Source organism: Balaenoptera acutorostrata, chromosome 2 (genome assembly GCF_949987535.1).
Source record: "Balaenoptera acutorostrata chromosome 2, mBalAcu1.1, whole genome shotgun sequence".
NCBI lineage: Eukaryota > Metazoa > Chordata > Mammalia > Artiodactyla > Balaenopteridae > Balaenoptera > Balaenoptera acutorostrata.
In genome coordinates this window covers 9,485,761-9,506,777 of record NC_080065.1, presented here as the reverse complement: position 1 = coordinate 9,506,777, position 21,017 = coordinate 9,485,761, and the positions used below count along the sequence as shown (strand labels likewise).

The window sequence follows — 21,017 nt, the reverse complement described above, 5'->3', positions numbered from 1 at the left end:
CTGACTTAGGGGCCAGGACTAATCCCTGGTGTCCTGGTCTGGCACTCCACAGGCTACGAGCGCTACTGGGGCCTTGGACTGCAAACTGCTCACCCACCCTCTCTGACAAATGGGTCACTTGGAGCTTTGAGGAAACATCAAGGGTGAGTGGGGATTTCTGACCCCCTAGTTCCTGACTCAGGGCTTCCACAGGGCTACCCTTGAGAATCAGGGAAACTTCACAAATGGGAAGCTTTACAAATTCACTAGCGCTAATGAAACGTGCAGGGCTTAGAGCCATACCCTAAACTCATGAGAGGTTCCCTCGGGTCTTTGGGTTGCGCTTGGGGCCAGAGGGAACCACAAGCTGATTGGCTGATGACCCGAGCTTATCTTATACTTCCAGAGGAACTGGGGTGAGGGTAGGGCAGGTAGGAAGCCTTGGAGGAGATTTTGGAATTCAGGGTCTAGCACGGGTGACCCCTGTCCAGAACATAGCTGCCAACAAGAATCTCGCTGAGCTTTAAAAGTGGAAGCTTAGGGCTTCCCTGGTGGCGCAGTGGTTGAGAATCTGCCTGCCAATGCAGGGGACACGGGTTCGAGCCCTGGTCTGGGAAGATCTCACATGCCGCGGAGCAACTAGGCCCGTGAGCCACAACTACTGAGCCTGTGCGTCTGGAGCCTGTGCTCCCAACAAGAGAGGCCGCGATAGTGAGAGGCCCGCGCACTGCGATGAAGAGTGGCCCCCGCTTGCCACAACTGGAGAAAGCCCTTGCACAGAAACGAAGACCCAACACAGCCATAAATAAATAAATAAATAAATAAATAAATAAATAAATAAATAAATAAAGTGGAAGCTTAGATGCCATTTCAACATTCACTCACATGCCGCCATTCTGCAAAACAAGCTCAAGTTATGGCAAAATCATCACAAGGCAGCTGCATTTCTGTGCGCACTGTTCTTTTCAGTTTATTGAGCGGGACTTCAGTTCTTTCCCAACTCTGGATGAAAACTTGGGACAACCCCATGACTCTTCTTGTCATTCTCAGGTAACAGGAGTCCTCTTATCAATACTTTAAGTATCCGATCTAACGAGAAGTCAGAACTCAGATCCCAGTGGAATGTGTGGCTTTTCTCCTTCCCCAGGGTGGGCCTGCTGGGCGGTGGAGGAGTGTCTGCAGGGTGGGAAGGGGGCACGGTTGGCTTCTACTCTCCCTCTGCTCCTCATGTTTCTGCTCTGACCCTCCCCAGCTGGCTAGCCAGGTTTTCCAAAGCACCCAGGGCTGGAGAACAGGGCAAGAAAGAAGGGTCTGTTGGAGGAGGGACACGTTCCATTAATTACATCATGCTCCCAGGGAACTTAAACCTGGTGGACATTTTCATGGGTTATTTGAAGACTCTCCATCACTTCCCCCCAACACGGGACATCCTACCAAGGTTCTCCTGATGTGGACCACACACTCCCCTCCTACTTGTGACTACTCTCTCTGCCCTGGGCTTTCTGGTTAGTCGTCTAGCTTCTCTGCTGGGGCCCATTCCCCACTCCAAGCAGCTTTTCAAAACAGGATCTAAAATGACCCCATGCCAACTGTTTTTCTCTGGCTTGGTCCCTGGAAACATTCAGCAGGCTTTGCCCTCCCAAACCCTCATAGTCCCATTACATCCCCACCTGCAGCCCCCAACTCTCTTGGACCAGACACTCCAATAAGCCCCTGCCCTCTGCATTCAGGAACCTACATGTCATCTGTGTCCCCCAGATGGAGTTGCTGCCCCAGGACCACGTAGGGGCCCAAGTCGTAGGTACACATCCCAAGCTGAGTGGTTATGGTCTATTTATGAGGCAAGAGGTAAAGGGAGGATTCCCCATGTCCCTTTAGGAGGGGGCTCGCTTCTCACTATATTCTGTCCCAAATCCCTCTTCCAACCTCTACTCTCCCAGCCCTCGTGTCCCTGAAAGTGAAGGGTCGAGAGTTGTGTAGCTCTTGCATTTGTAAATTCTGCACACTGTTTAGCACCCCGTTTGGAATATGACACCTACTGTCTCTTGGTGTCATGGGCTGACATCCACTTTAGCGTGCTGTTACACAGACACACAGGCACGCACAGCCCCCCATGAGGGCCTGCCATGTGCCAGGCTTCATACCAGGTAATGGGGTCACAGAGACGGACACGCAAGCCCTGCCCTAAGGAGCTTAGAGTCTAGTTGGAGAGACAGCGCAAATACAAGGACAGGAAAACAAAGTGTGATTGGTGCTGCTTACACCCAGGTGTGGCGATGTCTGCTTGGTGTGCCCTAGGAAACAGTCAGAACTTGCCACTAACTTGGGGTTCCAAAGTCTGGGACCAGCACTTTATCCTGCTGACTCAGGCCACAGTGAGGAGGAGAAGCTCCCACCTTTCACATCCCCCCTCGGTCCCCGATTGTCAGCTAACGCCTAATTTATTCAGGGGAGTCAGATCATTAGAAAGCACAAAAGCATCTCTGAAAACCTGTGGCTTTCTAGCCTGACTCTGTAAGGAATGCGTTGAGGGAGCTGCCTGGGCTTTGGGAGGTTCGCTGAGAAGGGGTAGCGTTTGTGTGTCTGGTGAATTGCCCTGCACCGCAGTGACGTCTGTGTCTTGTTTTGATCAAGCCTCAGCTCTCCCGCAGTGAGGCTGCGTGACTCAGAATCACACATAACCCTGACCACCGGGGAATCGGCAAAGGGGCGACAAAATGCAGTCTTTTCAACAAGTGACCAAAGCTAGCTGGGACGTCTGTTCTAGGGACCTTTCAGACATGTTCCTGCCAAAACACAGCCATCTGGAGAGCAGGCTTTGTAAACCAGCAGGCTCTGTCTGGACCACAGAGCTCTGTACCAGGGTCTGAATGGCTTGAGGGCCCGGACCTGGTCAGGACATCAGCAGCTGATGGAGAAGCTTGAGGATGTGTTGAGTAAAACCAGCGCCCCGGGGAAGGAAGAAGAGGAGCTTGCAAAGGTGGACACGGCAGCTCTCTGCCCACAGGCCCGGAACACAGGTGCAGTGAACAGTTTTAAATCGAAATAAAGATCTTTTTGGAATTATTGTGATTAAATCATTCTTTACTCCGTATTTCTGAAGGAAAATGAGTTTCCTCTGTATGTGCATGCGGCGGGTAGGAGACTCAAAAGGCCCTTTGTGAACATGGGTCCTGGCCAAGGTCATAGGTCATGTTTCCAAGGAATGTTCCAGAAAACCATGGAACATTAACCATTACTGTGGGACTGAAAGCCACACTCCTGTCTACCGCATGCTCTAAAAATAACCCTGGTCCAGCGTCTGCATTCAGAAGCTGTGGGTGCTCAGCCCACCCCACAGAGAGGGAGCAGAGGAGGGTGATGTCGTCAGATAAGGATACAGTGCAAAGCGATTGTGTGTGTTTTGTTGTCCACACTAGTCAGGCCCTGAAAAGCTGTGGGAAGGCGCCTCCCTTGACAGATATTGATAAGTTCCAGGAGGCAGTGTTCTCAGGTTTTGCGTAAGTTTGGGATATTTGCTTCAAAGATGACTAAAATTGAGTGTTTCCAGGCACTGCTCTAAAAGTTTCGCATGGGCTTCCCTGGTGGCGCAGTGGTTGAGAATCTGCCTGCCAAGGCAGGGGACACGGGTTCGAGCCCTGGTCTGGGAAGATCCCACATGCCGCAGAGCAACTAGGCCCGTGAGCCACAACTACTGAGCCTGCGCGTCTGGAGCCTGTGCTCCGCAACAAGAGAGGCCGTGATAATGACAGGCCCGCGCACTGCGATGAAGAGTGGTCCCCGCTCGCTGCAACTAGAGAAAGCCCTCACACAGAAACGAAGACCCAACACAGCCATAAATAAATAAATAAATAAATAAATAAATAAATAAACCCAAAGTTAAAAAAAAAAGATTCGCATGAATTATTGCTTTTAAAATTAGTTCTAGCCTCTGTGAGGATGGAGCCCGAGGTCCCACAACTAAGAAGTGCCAGGCCCGGGATAAGAGCTTTGCTCTCAACGGCCAAGCAGGGCCCAGCAGGTAAGGAAAGCTGGCCGGGGCCCAGGAACCTCTCCTGTCCCAGCATTGGCTATGCTCTGCCACGCCCAGTTTGGGTCTGGAATCCTCCAGAAATGATCCTCCTCCAGGATCCGAGTGTTCGACAATGGGCAGAACTTTCCCTTGCAGAAGCATTAGGGAAGGAGACAGGGGGAGAGAGGGAGAGAGCGAGAGCTCGTGCAGGCAGGGCGCGTCTATACGGCCCTGACAGTGAGGCGGGGCCAGCAGCCTGGACCGTGTCCACGCTATAAAACAGCACAGACCCCATCACCGTTTGGCTGCAGGAGGTCAAACACCTCAGCCTGCCTGGCCTCGGATCACAAGCTTAGGATGACACATCCCCAGGTCAGGGAAGTGGGTTCTTTTGCCCAGGGATGAAGTCGATTGAGGACAGGAAGGGCTGAGTGTGACAGAAGTTAGGCATCCGGCCCGTCGGGAAGCCAGAGGGATGGGGCAGAAGTCTGCCATGTACTCAGAGGAGTCTCTTGGTAATAACCTGGTTATAAGCATTTTGGAAAAAAAACCCAAAAAACAACACCGTCCTTTCTGAGACTCATGGTGGGAGCCCTCAGAACCTTTAGGCAGCGGGCTAGGGGCTCTCCTTCTCCTTCAGACCCTTTACGGGGCTTCTCTTCTGCAGTCAGGCTTCCCTGTGAGGACTGCAGCAGCAGACCGGCTTCACTACCGGCCTGATCTTGAGCAGCGACTGGAGGGCATCTCTGTCCCGCTGAGCAGACATCAGGCTGCCCTGACCGCAGGCTGCCCGACGGGGCCCGCTGTAATTGTTTAATCCCCAACAGTTACAGTGGCTGCTTGAGTAGCTCCCTCCCCTCCCCAAATATTTAACCTAACCAGCAAAAACTGGCAGTAAAATCTGGAAAGTCACAGCCCAGGGGAGTTCTGTGTTGTCTGATGAAATACAGAGACTTCTGCAGCCCACAGTTGTGCAGAATGAAGAGATCATTTCAAGGATGGTCTCATCGGTCTGATGCCCCCGATTTAAGATTCAGTGTGTGTCGCTCTACCCTCCTGAGCAACGTGAGGTCAGCAGCTAGAACGTGCAAATCTAATGACGTCCAGGGTATCGGGGTTCCTAAGCGAAAACCGGAGACCCCTAATATGCGATAAGGGAACTTGGAGCTGTTTGTGGCAGTAAGCGTTTGAAAAGCTTTGGAACTGAGCTCCTGTTCATTTTCCTACGGGAAAATGAGGCTGCCTGGGTCAGGGGTGTGTTTCCTGAATGAAGGAATAAGCTGGGAGCTTGGTGAATGGGTGTTGTCTGCGGGGGAAATCATTTTAGCGCCTAAGTCAGGTTCACGTGCACACACAGGCATGATGCGGCCATGGACGAGGCCCCCAAGGACTTCACCTTCTTGATCTGACAAACGAGGCAACAGAGTCCAGAGCTGGTTTCATCGAAACGCGCTGATTCCTACTTTGTCTCGGAAAAGTTCCCAAACTGCCGGCGCGGTGAGGTGGTGCCTATTCCAGGGTTCAAGCCCAGCGCGCGGTGCTGCCCTGACGCTGCAGCCTTCCCCACGGACCCCACGTGGGCGGTGAAGGCTGTAGAAGACGCTGGGTGTGTTCTTGATTATTAAACTCGCAGCACTGATGAGGAAACTTGGAGGGAAGTGCCACCCCCATCTTGGGAGCACCCGGGACGCGCTAGTCGCAGAAGGGTCACTGGCCCGGCACGCAGTAGGGCCACTCGGTCAGTGGATGAGTCCATTGGTGCTTTGGTGCTGCCTGCCCACCAGGTATGTCCCACCTGCACGGATGTGGGACTCCGGGTCCTGCTCTATCAAATGTCCACCTCAGCTGGAGGGAAGGACGCTCAGTGTGACGTGTAACATCCCACAGTCTACCTAAGAATTGTGCAAAGTAAAGCACAGTTCCCCTTTGACTCATGGGCAGACGGGGCTCAGGCCGGGGAGGTAGCTCACGTTACCATGACAGAAAATGCTGGGACAAAGATTTGAGCCCATGCTGTCCACCTGTGGGCTTCACTCTCCATCCCCATCTGCTTTTCCTTATGATTTCCAAAGGGGCAACTGTGTTCAGAGGCCTGCTTAGAATAAGTCAAGCAAACAGGAATGAATAGAGAGAACCCACGATTCCCCTGGTCTGGCCTAGGGAGACGTCAGGAGGGGGCAGAAGAGGTCACCAAGTGCTGTAGGGCTGAACCCGGGGCCTTTTAAGGTCTTGAACGAAGCACTGTCCCGTCATCTGGACAGAAGTAGCCCCTTGAAGCCTGGAATGGTCTTTTTCTCCCCCTCTGCAGCCTGCATCTCTCTGCCAGTTTCTAGCACTTTCTTTTCTGGTTCAGAAGTCACTTGCTCACAGTGGTGGACTTTCTGGACTCCTGCATTTACGCAGTTAGCACCTTTGGAGACAATAGGATTCTGTCCCCTCCTGGGGATGAGGCCACCTTGTCCTGTTCACCTCTGTAACCAGGCCCAGCACCAGCCTGACCCAGGGCAGGGGCAACAGATGAATTTATAACCTGAATTGATAGCTAGCCATATAGACACAAACAAGCTCTTAAACTGCTAATGAAAACAGACGGTTCCTTTTTAATAGATGTAATGATTTCACTGTCTGTGACCAAGAGGTAAATAAGTTGCTGAATAACTTACTGAAAGCAGAAAACACCAGGAGAAGAAATAGAGAAGTGAACGGTGGGACCTGCTGGGGCCCCCGGACTGGCTCACCATGCCTAGCATGTTTCCAGAAAGACCAGAGTGATAAGGTCCAGTCCCTGCCCACCACCTGGCACTTTCTTCTCAATGTCAACTTTAACTACGCTACAGATAAATACCGTTCCAAGCCTTCTCACTTCGCTGCTCTGTGCATCAGTGCCATCAAAGTTCAGCTTATCTGTTAACGAGTTCATCCATCTACAGGTTTCCCAATCCTCACTGAACGTCTCCTAAGAACGGGGATTGCACCTCATACACCTCTGAAACTCCACAGCACCAGACACAGGTCATTCACTCAGTGGGTGCTCAAATGCATGTTTCTTAAATTAACAGAGTCCCACTGTAGATACATCTGCTGACTCTTGTAATTTAGTTACATGAAAGAAAATTCATTTCATAAGCCATTTCAGCATCGAAAGAACATGCCAATCTCTCTCCAACTCTAGTTAAATATCCATTCCTTTAGATGTTCCACGAAATTCCCATTTCTATCCATTCAAATGGATGGTCTCAAGTCTTTGATCTGTCCTTGTGTGGCTAACTCCTAAATTCTGTCTATCTCATATCTTGAAATTCTAAGACCCTTAAAAGGCTCTCAGGGAAGTCATGAGCCGTGAAACAGTGGAGTGTGGGATGCATGGTGTGATTTTGCTTCTTGATTTGGCCTTGATGGCATGCTGGTAAGGAAGCGTCCTCCCACACCAGGCAGAGGGTGGTGACCCCTTTTGTGACATTTGGAACCCCAGTGCCTCATATTGCACGTTCAGAACTTTACATGACTGGGGAAGAAAAACTAGGAAGAATGAATCAACTTCATGCTAAGATGTTCACAGGCGAGTCTAACTCACTATTCCCAGTTGACCTCTATACGACCAGTCAATATACTCTTGAAAATGGACACATTCAGGCCAATGTCGACTATTTTGAACACTGACATGTTTGAAGTGCCACAGGCCTCTAGGTCACTGCCAGGAGCTTTTGGCCCTCGCCAGCCCACGCTCTTCCCTGGCCAGCAGCCCCGCCTCTCCCCATCCCCTCTGCCTCTCCCCACCGGCCCCGCCTCTCCCCATCAGCCCCGCCTCTCCCCACCGGCCCCGCCTCTCCCCACCGGCCACACCTCTCTCCATCAGCCCAGCCTCTCCCCACCAGCCACACCTCTCCCCATCACCCCACCTCTCTCCACCAGCCACACCTCTCCCCATCGCCCAGCCTCTCCCCACCGGCCCCGCCTCTCCCCATCAGCCCCGCCTCTCCCCACCAGCCACACCTCTCCCCATCAGCCCCGCCTCTCCCCACCAGCCACACCTCTCCCCATCACCCCGCCTCTCTCCACCAGCCACACCTCTCCCCATCGCCCAGCCTCTCCCCACCGGCCCCGCCTCTCCCCATCAGCCCCGCCTCTCCCCACCAGCCACACCTCTCCCCATCAGCCCCGCCTCTCCCCACCAGCCACACCTCTCCCCATCACCCCGCCTCTCCCCACCAGCCACACCTCTCCCCATCGCCCAGCCTCTCCCCACCGGCCCCGCCTCTCCCCACCGGCCCCGCCTCTCCCCACCAGCCACGCCTCTCCCCATCACCCCGCCTCTCCCCACCAGCCACACCTCTCCCCATCAGCCCAGCCTCTCCCCACCACCCAGCCTCTCCCCACCAGCCCCGCCTCTCTCCACCAGCCACACCTCTCCCCATCGCCCAGCCTCTCCCCACCGGCCCCGCCTCTCCCCACCAGCCACACCTCTCCCCATCAGCCCAGCCTCTCCCCACCACCCAGCCTCTCCCCACCAGCCCCGCCTCTCTCCACCAGCCCCGCCTCTCCCCACCAGCCCCGCCTCTCTCCACTAGCCACACCTCTCCCCGTCGCCCAGCCTCTCCCAACCGGCCCCGCCTCTCCCCACCGGCCCCACCTCTCCCCATCAGCCCCGCCTCTCTGACCTCATTCTTCAGGCTCCTGGCCAGGAAGTGCTCAGCCACGTGTGCAGGGAGCACATTCTCCAGCAGCACGCGGTTCAAGTTCTCCATGGTTTCTATCTCCTCTCGCTCTTTTTTGAACTTGTTCTTCCATAAGAAGTCTAACCTACAGTAATATTCATTCTGTTACAAGAGGACACAGAGGTAAAGAAACAATAGGCATCTTGTCCTGCCAGAGAGTGGAGGTTTTAAAGAGAAAATAAAAAGAATGAAACAAACCTAAAAAAGAACCCCCCCAAACAGAATTGTCACCCTCCCTACCAAGCCCTCAGTTGCCCCCAAATGTCTCTCATTCACCCTCTAACATGGATTTCCAAAATGCAAATTTGGGAAAGAACCAGCCTCAGAAACAGAGAAAATAGCTATACTGAAGGCTTGAAAGACAAAAATGACATGAAAGCTTCTTACATAGTCATGTTAATAAATGGTGGCTTGAATTATTTTTTGGAAAGAGCTGTGATAGAATATAAATAATGAATAAAAGAAAAATGGAAAATATATTAGTAGAGAGAGTGCATTGTTTCATGATTTGCATTTAAAAAATAATAGTGTTCATTTGTGGCAGTTTGCCTTTAACAGCTGAAAATCAGTTTTCCTCTACCACAAATTATGTAATTAAGTATACATTGAAAAGTATGTTTTTTCATTTGGGATTGCACTGTACTGAGAAAATGACATTATATTTAGACAAAAGTTCATTCTGATATAATTTAATTAAGATGGTGCCTGCCAGTAAAAACATATGTGTTCCTGCTTTATAATGTATTAAAAGTCAATGTTTTTAAAAACCAGCTGTTATTAACATTGTAGAAATAGACCCGTTTACTATCACAGGGTCTCTTTGGTTTGTCATCATTTTGTATCTGCTCTGATGTGTATAATTTAATATAATGAAACAGCCTTGAATGAATCTTCCTGTAACAGAAGGGCCTAATAGACTGTATTTCAGCACAGATAGTAATTATTGACAAATCAATGCAAAAATGAACTAAGTGGAGGGAGTTTGTTTTATTGGTTTGATTAGCTATACCAATGACAGCACAAAGCAAAATAAAACACACATAAATGGCCTCATGCACAGATGGAAATTTCAAAAAAAAATTCACAATTTGAAACCTGAAAGAACAATGATCATTCACTGAAATTAGGTTTGCTTCAAACTATGTATGATATACTCAAAAATTACTCCTCCTCCTCTGGGGAGGCATTTATTTTTAGCTCATATAACAAGCCATTTTTAGAAAAGATTACAAAAGAGGTATTTTAAAAGTTTGCTTATATTAAATTTTACATTACTGACACATTTTCCACATTCTGTATTTATGGAAATCATGCTATGCACGTACTGGAAAAGGCCTCTCCCTTGGAGAACAGGTTACTTATTTAGATTTTTTTGGGGGGATAAACTAGTGGTGGGGCCGGTATTAAAGTAAAATAACAGAAGCAATCTACGGTGGTGGCATCGAGAAGACACAGGTATACACCAAAGATCAGATGAAAATGAAACATGAGATGAAGACATGAATCCAGTGAAGGCAGGCAGCAAGCCCAATTCGTGTAAGTTTGAAAGGTTTTCGTAAAGCACGTGAGGAGTCGCTCAGGTTTTCTGAGGGACTGCTACTGCACCACGTGCAAGCATTCTTTAAGTCTCCTACTAAAGGAATCGGAACACTTTGGGACCAGCTACATTGGACTGAGAGTGACCTTCTGACAGATCTTTCCCCCTCCCCTCCCCAACCAGTGCAGTCTGCTGCAGAACCCTTGCCTTAAGGGGCAAGGACCTTAAAAACTCATGTGCAGTCCCCCAGAAGAAGACAAATGTTTTTATCCCAAACCAGTTGTAATGGACTTAATCATGTCCCCAAAAAGATCGTTCCAAGTCCGAACCCCAGTATCTGTGCCTGTGACTTCTCTGGAAATAGGGTCTCGGCAGATGTAATGAACTTAAGGATCTCAGGATGAGATGATCCTGGATTTAGGGTGGGCTGTAAATCCAATGACTGATGTCCTTACAGGAGAAAGGAGAGGGAGATTTGACGCAGAGACCCGGGGAGGCTGCGTGAGGACCTGCAGCCAGGGGTGGGGAGAGCTGCTTCCTCCTCCGTGACCCGGACTCGGGGCAGAAAAGCGCTCTAAGGACTTTGTGACACTTCAGCTAAAACAGCAGCCCAGCTCCACGACCTACAGTCAGTCCTCACATCACCCCCCATCTCTCAGATTCCATCTGGGGCCGCTCCCCAAATGCTTAGGGGCCCAGATCCCACTCAGACGTGGAATTTGTCTTCATGAGCTCTGGCGTGATGGGAGAGAGAGCAGGAAGAGTCTTGAGAGGGCGTCCAGGCCGCGTCTGGGACCCCACCGACACTGTCTGCTGTGTTTCACGTCCTAGTACAGCCTCGAGGGCGTCCCGTGCTCTGTCTAGTTCTGAAAACTACCTGAGGAACTGGGCTTACACCTTTCTGCGTGGACAGAAGTGGTCTCTGGGCAGGGGTGCAGGCAGCACGTGATTCTGCTTTCTCTGGGATCCCCAACTCTCGCACACAAGGACCTCGGCCTCACTCTCGGGCACTAGGTTGTCACCGCCCAGTTCCATACTCTGAATGAGCCCACCTAGGATGCAGACCCTTGATGGCAGGGGGCTGCCCTTTAAGCTTGGGTGAAATACAGGGGATCTTTCTTTTTCAAAAGAGGCCCTTGAGTTGGCTTGCATTTCTGTCACAAGCTAGGTTTCAGTACAGAGAGTGGTACTGTACTGTCGCTCTTGTCTAAGATGTGTTATGTTTTCATTAAGGTTTCTGAGATGCCTAGAGCAATATTTAGTAGAGTCATTTTCTTAGAAAGCAAGTACATTGCCATCATTTCAAAAAAGATGGTCATGGGCCAGGGGAGCCATTAGGACAAATGATAACAAAAATAAGTTGCAAAAAGTCTGTGCTATTATTTAAAACATATTCAGAAAAGAGGTAACTCTGAGGCCATGGATTCTTACAACATTTGAAAACCTTATTTCAAATATCAGACATTTGTTTATAATACAGTTGTATTTCCGGAAGGGTGTACAGAGGAAGTCTATATCACAGACTTCACAGTTCTTGTTATCCCAGAAGACTTGAGATCTCAGTAAATCATTCACTTAATGATTTTGGACTGAAGGTCAGCCTTCTGGCTCACCTTGGTATATCCTTGGTTCTAGTTAAAGAGTAACTGTGGACACAATTAATCCTGCAGGGATTACTACTCTTTAGGCCTCTAGATGTACATATTACTTATCATTTACACTAGTGACAAAAAAGGAAACTGGTATCAGCACTATCACATTAAATGAATGCCTGGCCATAATACTGCATACTTCTGATTATTTATTTAAATCATTTAGGGGGTAACTGATCAGTGAGCAGCCATGGGATTCGACAACATTTGTGTAGTGGTATTGCCTGTATCTTATCTCAGTGATCAATAAAAAAAGTTGGGAGAATTCGATTTGATTCTAGGTAATTAAAATATATTGCTGTGAAGCAATCTGAGTGATCATTCTAGTAGGAGAAACTGCCTAAGAATGCAGAACGTAGCATGTGCTGGGGACAGAGGTGGGGAGGGTGATGGGGGGACCGGGGTCTTCTAAGCTCTGCATCAGGACCACAGCATAGCTCTAGGGAGATTGGTGAGAGCTGCACTGTGGGCTCCAGGGAAGATGGAAGAGGATGGATGGCATTCCCGGGTGCCGGACTGACTGTCACAGATCTGGTCTCTGCTCCGACTGTGCGATTATTAGCAGCTTCCTCCTGGTGAGAAATGGAAGCCAGACCCAAACTCCCCAGTTGATAGTTTGCCTCTCAGATAACTTAACTGTTTAGAGATGTGTATAGAATTTAATTGGCATTGCCTCTTCCCTGGTTATCTCCAAATAAATCACTTCTTTGTTTCATGCTATCCATCAAAGAGCTTAAAACAAACTGTGGTTGAGGCAGAGCTACCTGGTATGGGATAAGTCTTTAGTCTTTGGGTGATTGTCCTTGTTTGCAGGCAGAGAAAGAATATTGCCCTTAAAAGTCCTGTACCTACAGGCTCCACGGGGAGGCCAGAAGTGGGCACAGAGCCCGAGGAGGACGTTTCATTTGCATCACAAAATAAAATTTTTGAACAAGGGACCATATTTCTAGGGATAATTGCAAGTGACAGCAGGGATACTTAATACCCACTTCAAAGAAAAAGAAGCCATACCTTTTGAAATGCAGATGAAAACCCCAGGCAAGGGGACATTTTTTTCCAATTAGTGTCAGCTATTGAGGGAATACATTGTAGGCTTACAGAAACCTACATATTTATTTTGAGACTTAACAGGAAATTCATTGATTCACACTTCTACTGTTCACAAAATTTGCCTCTTAGGGGAAAAATAATGAGAGGCCTTTTTCTCGTGTCTATAGCCAAGCATATATACCTTGTGCTACCTACTTTTCTTTTAAGTGATAAGATGATTCTGATGCTTCAACATTTGTTTGCATGAAAGCAATGGCAATGCACGTCAGCAAAGTATTATTAATACAGCACTTTAGAGAAGTTACAGAAGAAACAGACTTCTTACCTGTCTGCCCAGAACAAGCAGTGTGATGAAAAATATAAAGAGAGACACTGAGCCCATGGTCTTTAGGTCTTTCCAAATGCCTGGTCTATTAAAAAACAAACAGACGAAAACAATACAACAAAACAACATACACACAGGACTTAGAATTCGTGCATGAACAAATTTCAGAATCTCTAGTGCTTGTCTACATTCTACACCAACCAACCAACCAAACACACACACACACACACACACACACTTCAAATGTATTTGCAAACCCAGATTGCATCAGAAGAAAGCAAAATAATCCTTATTTCAAGAGCTCAGTAAAAGAAAAAAATCTTCCAAATGAATATAGATTTCTTACTTTATACCAAACTCTAGCAAATATAAAATGAAGAGCAGAATATTAGTAATATTTTCTTGATATTTCTGGGATCAATATGGATAATTGGATATATGACTTGTATTTCTTAGTAATTATTTGCAGAATGAGACAGTATGCTAGAAATTAATAATCATGGGAGATATAAAAATGAAGTAGGGAACTTTATTTCTATAAGCTACTCTGACATATGAATAATATACTTTCATATAACTTTCTGGCAGGCGCTCCTTCTTATTCCTCCTTTCATGGGGTTTTGTATCACAAAGGCATAAGACAGATGGAAACCCTTGGCCCACTGCCCCATCAAGCTCTTACTGTGCTGGCTGGGCCCTCCATCCTCACCATGACCACCCACACATCCTAGTTGGCATGTGTGGTGGTCAATTTTATGTGTCAACTTAAAGGTTCTGTTTTCGGTTCTCGTACAGCATACAAGGAGAAATCGACTTGATTCCCCAGGGTAATCCTGCATAGCTGACAAATGATTATCTCACACATGTAACTGTAAATGAGGCTTGAGAAGTTGATTATGTATGGCTGCCATGTCACATGAGCAGCATAGCTTGTATTTAATCAAGTATAAATATCAAGTCATCAGTTTCTGCTTGGGAGTTGAACATGCTTTGAGATTTTCCTGTTTCTCCATAGAAGGTTCGAGGACTGATGAGATAATAAGAGAAATGGATAAAGAACTAAAGAGCGCAGGTGGGCTTTGACGTAAGTAACCCTGGTTGGAATCATGACTCCCCTGCTCTAGTGAGCTGGGGACCTAGGATAAACCCCTCCAAACCTCACTTTCCCCATCAGCCAAAGGGGGTACCAATGCCCATCTTACTGGCTGTCTTGGTCACTAGGTCAAATATTTATGTACCTGGCATAGAGCCTGACATACAGGAAGCACTTCATAAATGGCACTCATGATTTTTAGTATTAACTACACAGTGATAAACAAGAGGATGGAGCAAGGAAGCTAGAGAAAAAGATAAGAAAATGCAGGTTGGTGGATTTCATTAACAGAATGACAGATCCATGTGCAAAAGAAAGGCAGATTCCTGCAGAAATGAGGAGACAGAATCTCCAGTCCCAGTGGCTGAAGGGCTTAGGACCTCAGAGAACTCTCCAGAAAGGCTATGCTTGTACTCAGGGCTCTTTCCTCCTACCAAGCCAACTGTGGCTGGAAAAAATCTGAGCTCAGCAGCCATAAGGAGGTTACCAGTTTCTCTCTAGGAATGAAGTGAGCTGACAAGTGTCACTTTCCTGTCTCAGTAGTAGCAATTTTAAGAAATGAAGTTCCTTTTTGAGCTCGTGGCAGCTGTGTCTAATAGCACAGTTGAAGTGACTGCACTTCAGATGTTTATAAGCAGTGCAAACTCCAGTGACTTTTAGGGACTTTTTTTGGCCACACCATGTGCGGCATGTAGGATCTTAGTTCCCCGACTAGGGATTGAAACCATGTCCCCTGCAGTGGAAGCACGGAGTCAAACACTGGACCTCCGGGGAAGTCCCCAGTGACTTTTAAACTCATTTCCCCCCATATTGACTACACTGACAGGCTACTGACCAGTTAATAAAACTGGTACAGGGAATTCTCTGGCAGTCCAGTGGTTAAGACTCCGAGCCTTCCCTGCCAGGGCCCGGGTTCGATCCTTGGTTGGGGAACTAAGCTCTCACAAGCTGCACGGCATGGCCATAAAAAAAAAAAAAAAAGTGGTACAACATACACAACAGCGTGCAAGAAGCTGGTACAGGCTGTTTTTAACTTTCACGTTGCTTCATGAACATCCTATTACTTTACCATTCCAGGAATCCTAGAAAACTGCTATGACATCCCTCCTTTTTACCCATCACCCTATAAACCTAAACTGAGAGTAAAATGTTAACTCCAAGGTCAGGATCTTACAGTAGCTTCATCAATGCAACCAATCAGAACTCAGGTCCCACGTGCATCCCCAGGTAAGGGACCAGATGACCCAAATATACAAAGCCATCTCCCGTCCCTCTCACTGATGGAGAGTGGGAGGTAAGACCCTCTTTATGCAGTTCACGGGCTGGCTGGGTTTTCAGATAATCACACAGAAAATACATGCAAGCAACCTAGAGGGAAAAATCCTTCTCTGGGACTCCTCACGCTAATGCATTTAAACATAGGTTTAGGGGTACAAATAACCTCTACCTATCTCCCAGTTCCTGAGCCTTAGTGAGGAATAGTGGTGGGTGGAGGTGGGGACTTGGGGGAAGCAAGACTAGGAAAGGTTCTCATTGCTGGACCGGGCAGTGCACTGGGAAGTACAGAACTAAATGGACCTCAGAGATAATGACGCACAGCACAGGCTGTAGGATAGACTTGGGTACCAGTCCACAGATGCCTTTTTCCCTTCTGACGTTCTCCGTCAACTAGGGAGACCTGTAACCTGCTGTCTTTGCTTTCATTTAGATTTCTCAGAAACTTCTTTTATTCATCCAGCCCCAAAGAACGGCTGATTCCAGTTGGAGTCCAACTCTCCCACGTGGGCCCCTCACAGGCCACGGCTGATGGGCTCCTGAAGCTTGAAGGATGAATTTCTCCATCCACAGATCCATTCCTGGGTTCCTTGCTCTTTGTGTGTATGCAAGAGAGGCTGGGAGGAAGAGGAGTGGGTATTATGGAGGGGACATCGGGACAGAGAGAATAAAATTCCAAGATGTCTTCTGGCAGAGTCTAGTCAGTTGTGTTGATCATATCAGTTTCCCAGGACTTTTCTTTTTTTTTTTTTTTTTTTTTTGAAGTGTAGTTGATTTGCAATGCTGTGTTGGTTTCAGGTGTACAGTAAAATGATTCAGTTATATATATATATATATATATATATATATAGTCTTTCTCAATCTTTTCCATTATATGTTATACAAGATACTTTGCTATATAGTAGGACCTCGTTGTTTATTTTATATAGAGTAGTTTGTATCTGCTAATTCCAAACTCCTAACTCCCAGGATTGCTGAAACAAAGTGCCACAAACTGGGTGGCTTAAAACAACAGAAATTTATCATCTCATAGTTCTGGAGGCCAGAAGTCTGAAATCAAGGTGGCGGCAGGGCCATGCTCCCTCTGAAACCTGCAGAGAAATCCTTCCTTGCCTCGTCCTGGCTTTGGTGGTCGGCTGGCCAGTGTATCACTCCAAGGTCTGTCTTCATCATCACGTGGTGCCTGCTCCCCTCCCCCCATGTGTCTCTGTCTCCACATGGCCATCTTCTTACAAGGACACCAGTCATATTGGATCAAGGCCCACCCCACTCCAGTAGGACTTGATCTTAACTAATTACATGTGCAATGATCCTATTTCCAAATACGGTCACATTCTCAGCTACTGGGGCTTAGGACCTCAGCATGTCTTCTTTTAAGTGACACAATTGACACATTAACAATTGTATCGGCCATTTATATAAAAATGACAGCAACTTAGTCTGAGGTCTCTCTCTCTCTCTCCCTTCCCTTTAAGTTTTAGGGATGAAATCCACTTTGGACCTTCACATGTTAGGGCTGTGCTATCACTCTGTTATGAAGTACAGAAGACAGAGCTAATATAACTGAGAAGGTTTCTAACTCTATGATTTTTAACTTGACAGTTTTAGCCAAAATGTGACCAGATAGGCTATTTTTCATACTTAAAAATGGGTTCTGGAGACACAGACACCCAAATGTGCCTGTAACCACACACTAATTTACAGCTGACCCTCACCCTGACGCTGTTAATGGAGCAATCATTCTGGCCCTCAAGTTTCCAGAGTCCAAGAGAACAAAGAAACCTAACAAACTGGGCAAAGGATATGGAATTGCTTGGTGAACCAGTCTCTAACCTAAAGGCAAACAGCTCCGTGACATAAAAATGACATTTTCATTGCTTTCAGGAGAGGATGCAGTCCAGGCATGTATACACAAACATAATTAACATTTCAAAACATTCTATTTTCTAGGTGACATAAGCCTCTATTTACTAAGAAGAAAAGTACCTCAAGAAACCTAGTTTCTGTTGTGTTGGTAACAATATACGAACTGAGTAAAATCAGATCTTCCCAGGTCACTCACTGGGATCAAAAGTAGTCTGACCTCTGGGACCCTGACCCCCTGAGGCCCGCGTTTCATGAAGAAAAGTCCCATAAAGAGACGATGGTTACTGCCCTCCCTCTTAACGTGAGACCCTGTTGCTCTGTCGCTGATGAAGCTGTTTACTCCTGGCTGTCCCTGTGAGTAAGTTAGGAAATGCCTGGCTTTGCCGACAAGGAACCTCTGAATCCTCCGCCATCTTCAATGTCAAGCGATGCAAAAAGCTCAAGTTTTGGACAACTTGTTGCTGCTGCAAGATGAATCTGCTGTACCTTGCTCAGCACAGGACCAAGACCTCAACTACAATGTAAGGAGACGACACAGTCCGAATAAAACAAAAATACCCCAGAAAGGAAACGCTGGGGTTAAAATGCAAAGGGCAAAATAAAGACAGCCAATTGCCCTGTCGGGAAATCTTCCTCTAAGTCTGGCTGGCGAAAGGGCAAGGAATGGCTGAGATGAACGTGTTAGTACCACTTTCCTGATATTCCCTCCTGGCCTTTCAGGTGAGTGGCATACAGCATCCTGATGATGTCTGCTTCCAAGCTCTCCTCCCCTCCAGGTCACCAGTGCAGTGGCTGGGTCCTGGCCAGTTGAGGCTGGCTGGTGATGAAGCGTGAGGATGACAGCTCAGCCAAAATTCCTGTATTCCACTGCTCAGACTCAGCAGACATCAAAGCAAACCTATCTTCTGATGGCTGATCTGGTTGTTTGCAATGACCATCAGAGCTGTGGTCAGACAGGAGAGTTCTAAAACAGCTCAGTCGTTTAAAAAATACACCATTCCTTTCCGATGATTGGAGATGCATCATTAATAAGTTTTCTTGACCAACTGAGTCAGGGGTGGGAATGACCTCTGCAGACAGTTTGTGTTTGTGTCTTTTGACATATTTTTCGGTTATTTTCTTTCCAGTTCTATTTAGACATAATTGACATATAAACTATAAGTTCAAGGTGTACAATGTGTTGATTTGATACACTTATATGTTGGGACATGATTATCACTATAGCATTAGCTGACATCCTCATCACCTCACATAATTACCATTTCCTTTTTGTGGTGAGAACATTTAAGATCTACTCTTTTAGCAACTTTCAAGTATGTAACACAGTATTGTTAGCTATAGTCACCACGCTGTACCTTAGATCCCCAGAAGGTATTCATCTTATAACAGGAAGCTGGTGCTTTTGACCAACATCTCCCCACTTCTCCCACCTTTCCCCAGCCCTGGGTAACCACCGTTCTACTCTCTGTTTCTGTGAGTTCAGCTTCTTTAGATTTCACATGTAAGTGACATCATACAGTATTTGTCTGTCCCTGGCTGGCTTATTTCACTCAGCATGATGCCCTCAGGGTCCATTCATGTTGTTGCAAGTGGCAGGATTTCCATTTTTCTCATGGCTGAGAAAATAATATCCCTTTATTCCTTTTTCTCCACATCCTTGCCAAAACTTGTCATCTCTTGTCTTTTTGATGATAGCCATTCGAAGGAGTGTGCGGAATTTTATTGTGGTCTTGATACGCACTTCCCCGATTATTAATAATATTGAACATTTTCTCGTGTCCTGTTGACCATTTGTATGTCTTCTTCGGAAAATGTCTATTCAGTTCCTCTGCCTACTTTTATTTTATTTATTTATTTTTTTAAAAATTATTTATTTATTTTTGGCTGCGTTGGGTCTTTCTTTTTGTGCGAGGGCTTTCTCTAGTTGCGGCGAGCGGGGGCCACTCTGCATTGCGGTGCGCGGGCCTCTCACTGTCGTGGCCTCTCTTGTTGCAGAGCACAGGCTCCAGACGCGCAGGCTCAGTAGTTGTGGCTCACGGGCCCAGTTGCTCCGCGGCATGTGGGATCTTCCCAGACCAGGGCTCGAACCCGTGTCCCCTGCCTTGGCAGGCAGATTCTCAACCACTGCGCCACCAGGGAAGCCCCTCTCTGCCTACTTTTAAATTGATTTTTTTCATGTTGAGTTGTATGAGTTCTTTATGTATTTTGGATATTAGCCCATTATCAGATACATTATTGGCAAGTAGTTTCTCCCATTCTGTAGGTTGCTTTTTCATTTCACTGGTGGTTTCTTTTGCCATTCAGAAGTTTTTTAGCTTGATGTAGTTCCACTCACTTATTTTTGCTTTTGTTGTTTGTGCTTTTGGTGACATATCCAAAAAAATCATTGCTAAGATCAATGTCAAGGAGTTTTTTTCCCCTGTTTTTTTCTAGGCATTTTAAAGTTTCAGGTCTCTTATCCATTTCAAATTAATGTTTGTTAGTGGTGCAAGATAGGGGTCCAATCTCATTCTTCTGCATGTGGTATTTAATTTTCCCAATACCATTTAGTGAAGAGACTATCCTTTACCTATTGAGTATTATTGGCTCCCTTGTCAAATATTAGTTTATCACATATGCAAGGGGTTATCTGGGCTCTGTATTCTGTTCCACTTGTCTATGTATCTATTTTTTTGTCAGTACCATATGGTTTTAATTACTGTAGCTTTGCAGTGTAGTTTGAAATCAGGAGTGTGATGCCTCCAGCTTTATGCTTCTTACTCAGGATTACTTTGGTTATTCAGGGTCTTTTGTGGTTCTATACAAACTTTAGAATTGTTTGTTCTATTTCTGTGAAAACTGCTAATGGAATTTTGATGGGAATTGCATTGAATCTATAGATGGCTTTAGGTAGTATGAACATTTTAACAATATTCTTCTGATCCATGAACATGGGATTTCTTTCCATTTGCTTGTGTCTTCTTTAATTACTTTCATCAAAGTCTTATGGTGTTCAGTGTACAGATCTTTCACCTCCTTGGTGTAATTTATTCCTAAATATTTTCTTGTTTTTGATGCCATTGTGTATGGGATTGTTTTCTTTATTTCTTTATCAGATAATTCATTGTTAGTGTATAGAAACACAACTGATTTCTGTATGTTGATTCTGTATGCTGTGACGTAATTGAATTTTTTGATTAGTTCTAGCAAATTTTTTTTGGTGGAGCCTTTAGGGTTCTCTACGTATAAGATCATATCATCTGCAAACAAAGACAATTTTTCATCTTCCTTCTAATTGTATACCTTTCATTTCTTTTTCTTGCCTGATTTCTCTGGGTAAGACTTCCAGTACTATGTTGAATAAAAGTGGCAAGAGAGGCACCCTTTTCTTGTCTTGATTTTAGAGGAAAAGCTTTCAGCCTTTTATCAATGAGTATGATGTTAGCTATGCACTTGTTATATGCCAACTTTATCATGCTGAGGTGTGTTCCTTCTATACCCAATTTGTTGAAAGTTTTTATAACGAGAAGATTT

General features: G+C 46.6%; 1 protein-coding gene across 4 annotated transcripts in view; it reads right to left on the bottom strand.

The window, feature by feature from the left end:
• Positions 1–21,017, bottom strand: part of ADCY2 (adenylate cyclase 2) — a 451,536-nt gene that overhangs the window by 27,361 nt on the left and 403,158 nt on the right. For all 4 annotated transcript variants that reach the window (XM_007191640.3, XM_057541370.1, XM_057541371.1 and 1 more), the window contains exons 19-20: positions 13,271–13,355; positions 8,650–8,808 (exon numbers count right to left, since the gene is read on the bottom strand). In XM_007191640.3, the coding sequence (XP_007191702.1) occupies positions 8,650–8,808; positions 13,271–13,355 (244 nt within the window). The remainder of the gene's footprint in view (positions 1–8,649; positions 8,809–13,270; positions 13,356–21,017) is intronic.